This window comes from Myotis davidii, unplaced genomic scaffold (assembly GCF_000327345.1).
Source record: "Myotis davidii unplaced genomic scaffold, ASM32734v1 scaffold734, whole genome shotgun sequence".
NCBI lineage: Eukaryota > Metazoa > Chordata > Mammalia > Chiroptera > Vespertilionidae > Myotis > Myotis davidii.
Genome location: NW_006286300.1, coordinates 148216 through 153879, shown reverse-complemented (window position 1 = coordinate 153879; position 5664 = coordinate 148216). Strand labels below are relative to the sequence as shown.

At 36.1% G+C, this 5664-nt stretch overlaps 1 protein-coding gene across 1 annotated transcript in view; it reads left to right on the top strand.

Moving 5' to 3' along the window:
- MYO9A (myosin IXA) overlaps nucleotides 1-5664 on the top strand; it is a 349884-nt gene that overhangs the window by 244951 nt on the left and 99269 nt on the right. The window contains exons 23-24 of the mRNA XM_015560068.1: nucleotides 672-991; nucleotides 1566-3158. Of these exons, the coding sequence (XP_015415554.1) occupies nucleotides 672-991; nucleotides 1566-3158 (1913 nt within the window). The remainder of the gene's footprint in view (nucleotides 1-671; nucleotides 992-1565; nucleotides 3159-5664) is intronic.

The following is a 5664-nucleotide window of genomic DNA, read 5'->3' as shown; positions in this document are numbered from 1 at the left end:
GCCAGCAGTCCTGGATTGTGAGAGGGATGTCTCTCTCACAATGGGCAGTCAGACATCCTTTAAGGAGTCCCAGATTGGAGAGGATGCAGGCTGGGCTGAGGGGCCCCCCCCCCCCGCCCCCAGTGAACAAATTTTGTGCACTGGACCTCTAGTATTTAATAGTTTTCTGAGTGACATTTGCATGTTATAAATACATTGTTGTTAGGTACTCATTTTGGTTTATAGGTACCTTGTTTCACATTTACCTGTTTTTACCTGTTTTACTTTCTTTCTCACCAATGTGTACAATAGCTGTTTCCACAGGACCTTTTCTCTTTGTACAAGAATATCTTTTTATCTTAATTTTTGAAATGTGTACATATTGACCTTGAACTCACTAATATAGGCAAATTGTAGTATGCGAATAATTTATAACTTGTTTAAATTAATTCGTAGTACATGAAAGCATCAAAATTTTAAATTAAGTTCTATAATTAACTTTATTGAGGTTTTATTATCTAAAATATTTGCTTTAACTAAGCATATCTAGAAAAGAAAACTTTTTTAAATCACCCACAATTTAGCCACTTACCCTCTAATTATGGCATAAGAAATTTATTCTTTTTTCCTTTTTCTGTGAAAATGTGGTATAAGATATGACAACAGTTTCTATTATTTTGTCTTCTCCACAGCGATTCTGGCGGAATTACCTAAATCAAAAGCAAGTCAGAGACGCAGCTGTGCAAAAGGATGCTCTAGTTATGGCTAGTGCAGCTACTCTTCTCCAAGCTTCCTGGCGTGCTCACTTAGAGAGGCAGCGGTATTTGGAGCTCCGAACTGCAACCATCATCATCCAGCAGAGATGGAGGGAGTGCTATAGGTGGAGGCACATGGCTGCTATTTGTATACAGGCAAGATGGAAAGGCTACAGGGAAAATAAGAAGTATCAAGAACAGAGGAACAAAATTATCCTTTTGCAATCAATATGTAGAGGATTCAGAGCAAGACAAAGGTAATCTTTGTTGTTATAATAATTTTCTCTGTTCAAGTACATTATTTATACCTTTGTTCTAACACTTGCCTAACTTGTGTTAGAATTGGTTTTGTGCAATTTGTCTTCTCCGCTAAACTGTGATACTCCTATCAATTTTAATCTACATTGTGTCTTCTATAGTAGAAGCTAAATAAGTGTTTATTGAATTAAAGTGGACTGAAAACCTACATGGTCTGTGGTTATAACTGCTGAGTTAACTTTTACATTAGGTTGAATCTTTAAAAATTGGCATTCAACTGTTTTTACCTTTAAAAACTTTAATTTTATGTTTAAGGTTTATGTTAAAATAAGGATATTGTTAAAGGAGAGCTTACTTCTGGTTTTATTTTATTTTATTTTTAGTAAAATGCCTAATTACAAATAATGCACTTAATGATATATAATCTCACTCATCAAAATAGGATTATGAAATGTGCTTTGAAGTTAGTTTGAAAAATACTTAGGTATATTAAAATTTTCTTCTTTTTCTTTAAATTCTCAGTAAATGTATTTTCTCCAGTAATAACCTACTTTTTTTTCTATTTTCATATAGATTTAAAGCTTTAAAAGAACAAAGGCTAAGAGAAGCAAAACTAGAACTTGGATTGATGAATATTGAGCCACATGGAGCTCTGAAAATTCAGGGTTCAGACCCTTCAGAATGGGAGGATTGTTCTTTTGACAACAGAGTAAAAGCCATAGAGGAATGTAAATCTGTGATAGAGAGTAATCGAATTAGTTCAGTGGACTGCTTGAAGGATTCTCCAAACAAACGACAGGAGAGAGCCAGAAGCCAGAGTGGTGTGGACTTGCAGGAAGATGTGATTATAAGAGAGAGACCCAAGTCCTTGGAGGATCTCCACCAGAAAAAAGTAGGTCGGGCCAAAAGAGAAAGTCGAAGAATGAGAGAACTAGAACAAGCTATATTTAGCTTAGAATTGCTAAAAGTTCGTTCTCTTGGTGGTGTGTCTCCTTCAGAAGAACGCCGATGGTCTACAGAACTGATGCCTGAGGGCCTTCAGTCTTTACAGGGTACACCTGATAGTGAAAGCTCTCAAGAAAGCTTGGAACTTCTGAGCTTCGAGGAAAGCCAAAAGAGCAAACTAGAGTCTGTAATGTTAGATGAAGGAGACTTGCAGTTTCTATCACCTAAGATATCTAGCAGTCAAAAATTTGATTCACAGGCCAATGCCCAAAGTACCTCAAGTGAGACTAACTATAAATTGAGTCAAAAGGGAGCATCCTCTGACTCAATGCATTTGAAGAATGGGGCTATGAAGGAAAAATTGGTTTACAGTTCTGAATCTATTACCTGTAAGCCACAACTGAGAGACTCCTTTGTTTCCAGTAGTTTGCCTACATTTTTTTATATTCCTCAACAAGACCCACTGAAAACAAGTTCCCAACTAGACACAAGTATCCAGAGAAACAAACTAATGGAAAGTGAAGAAACAATTCCAGCTCTTACTTTGGATATTAACAGGAAAACTAGAAAGTATCGCTACTCAGGAGAAAATCAAGTTGTTGCTTTGAGTACAGATTCTTCTAATACTGTGCTTAAGAAGTTGGAAAAGCTGAACACTGAGAAGGAAGAAAGGCAAAAACAGTTGCAGCAGCAGAATGAAAAAGAGATGATGGAACAGATTAGACAGCAAACAGATATTTTAGAGAGGGAGCGTAAAACCTTCAAGACAATTGAAAAACGAAGAACTGGGGAGTCTTTTCCAGTATCATCTCTCTGTCAATCAAAACAAAGAGTAGAGAGGCCATCCTCTCTCCTCATTCCGAATACCCCAAATAAGAAAGAATCTGATGTACTAGGGCATCCATCAGTAACTGTAAAAGATGCAGCTCTTGCCCTAAAAGACAGTCCCTCTGCTCACTTTCCCCTGAAGGATCGACCTGCCACCCTGTTCTTTGAAAGGAAAGGAGGCCCATGCCAATCTAGTACTGTCAATGAATTATCCAAGACAGACAGAATGTGCAACCAACTGAATGTAGCCTGTAAATTCAATAATAATGGCATTTCAAAAAGAGAACACTTTAGGCCAACTCAGTCTAAGAGCCACAAATTTAATGACCCTCCCAGAGATGGAACTACTATGGCCATTTTCTTCACACCAAAGGAAAATATGAATATTTCCCTGTAAGTGAAATGTTTATTTATTTTCATGTATAAATGGGAAACTTTTTGGAGAATTTTGCAGACATACCTCAGAGATACTGAGGGTTCAATTCCAGACCACTGAGCAAAGCGAGTATCACAGTAAAGTGAGTCATAATCTTTTTGCTGATTAATCATTAATCATCCTTATGAATTACTTTTTTGTGAATTATTTTTTAAAATCAATTTCTCAAGATAAACTATCTTTAGTCTTCTTGATCTAGTTTGCTTTACCTAAGTAAGAACTGCTTATCTTCAAAATGATTATATATTAGATTGTTTATGTAAAAGCTTAAGTAAAATGTATATTTCAAGTCTCTCATTCTATAAGTAATACTAGAAACCTTAGCATTTTATAGAATTATAAATGTTGATGTTTTTAAATTTATCTAGTCCAGTTCTCACATATTATAGATGAGCTCACTGGTGCCTCCAGAAGTGAAATGACTTAAGGTCACATTAAATAGCTGGGACTAAAACCTGAGTTTCATGATTAGAAATCAGCATTGGGTTTCATAGTGGTGATAAGTACATGATGGTCTTCATCTGGTTCATGAGGAAGAACAAAAATAAATGGAATCCCAAGGAAATGCCATGAGTATAAAAGTTAGGGTGGTCAAATGCTATCAAATGTTCTAGTGCCCAGTCCGTATTGCTCAGTGGTTGAGCGTAAGCCTATGAACCAGGAGATTACAGTTCTATTCCAGTCATGGTACATGCCAGGGTTGCGGGCTCAGTCTCTGGTGGGGGGTGTTGCAGGAGGCAGCCGATCGATGATTCTCTCTCATTATTGATATTTCTATCTCTCCCTCCCTCTCTGAAATTTAAACAAAAAAGCTTCTAGTAATTATTGCTCTCTTTGGAGAACTAATCAAAGACCAATAGGCACAACTGTGGTAAAAGAAATTATAATGACCAAAAGGGAATCTTTTAGGAGAAGTTAGGATTGCTAGGCTTGATCATACATAGTCAAAAAGGGAGATTTCTGAAATGCCATTACCGAGGAAAGATTGCCATCTATGTAGGATTGTTTAGGGATTATTACATAGGACAAAGGACAAGATATTAATTTTGTATTCTGCTACTGTGATGAGTTCATTTATTAGATCCAGTAGTTTTTTGGTGGAGTCTTTAGTTTTTCTATGTACAATATTATGTCATCTGTGAATAATGACAGTTTTCCTTCCTCCTTTCCAATGTGGATGCCTTTTCTTTCTTCTTCTTGTCTGATTGCTATGGCTAGGACTTCCAGCACTATGTTGAATAAGAGTGGTGAGAGTGGATATATCTGTCTTATTCCTGATCTTAATGGAAATGCTTTTATTTATTTTTTGCCCATTGAGTATGATATTGGCTGTAGGTTTTTCATATATGGCCTTTGTTATGTTGAGGTATAATCCCTCTAGTCCCACCGTACTAAGAGTTTTTATCATAAATGGGTGCTGGATTTTATTCAGGGCTTTGTATGCATCTACTGATTTGATCATATTTTTATCTTTTATTTATGTGATGTATCACATTTATTGATTTTTGGATATTGTAGCAGCATCCCCAGTATAAGTCCCACTTGATCATGGTATATGATCTTTTTATTTATTCATTTTCTTTTATGTTTTTAATGGATCTTTTAGTAAGAGTGAAAGAGAGATGGAGAGAGAGAGAAACATCAGTATGAGAGAAAAAATTAATTGGCTGCCTCCTGCATACCCTCTACTGTGGATGGACCCCAAAACCAGGGCATGTGCCCCGACCAGGAATCGAACCTGAGACCCTTTGGTGCATGGGTCAACGCTCAACTAACTGAACCACACTGGCCAGGACATGTGTATGATCTTTTTAATTTTTCGCTTGATCCACTTTGCTAATGTTTTGTTGAGGATTTTAGCATCTATGGTCATCTAGGGTATTGGCCTATAATTATTATCTTTATTTGTAGGGTCTTTATCTGGTTTTGGAATTAGGATAATGCTGGCTTCATAAAAAGAGTTTGAAAGTCTCCCTCCCTCTTGGATTTTTTGCAATAGTTTGAGAAGGATAGGTGTTAGTTCTTCTTTGAATGTTTGGTAAAACTCCCATGTGAAGTCATCTGGAATCCAGGACTTTTGTTTACTGAGGTTTTTTTTTTTATTACGGATTCTGTTTCCTCAGTTGTTATTGGGTTATACGGGTTTTCTGATTCTTCCTGATTGAGTTTTGGAAGATGGTATTTTTCTAGGAATTTTTCATCCCCATTGTCCGGCTTGTTGGTATAAAGGTGTTCATAGTATTTTCTTACAATCCTTTGTTTTTCTGTGATGTAAATTGTTACTTCACCTCTTTCATTTATTTTATTCATGTGGGTCTCTTCTTTTTGTTTCTTGATGAGTCTGGCCAAAAGTTCATCAATCTTGTATATATTTTCAAAGAACCAACTCTTGGTTTCATTGATCTTTTATATTATTTTTGTTTATTTGTTTCTCTGTCATTTATTTCCACTCTGATATTTCTA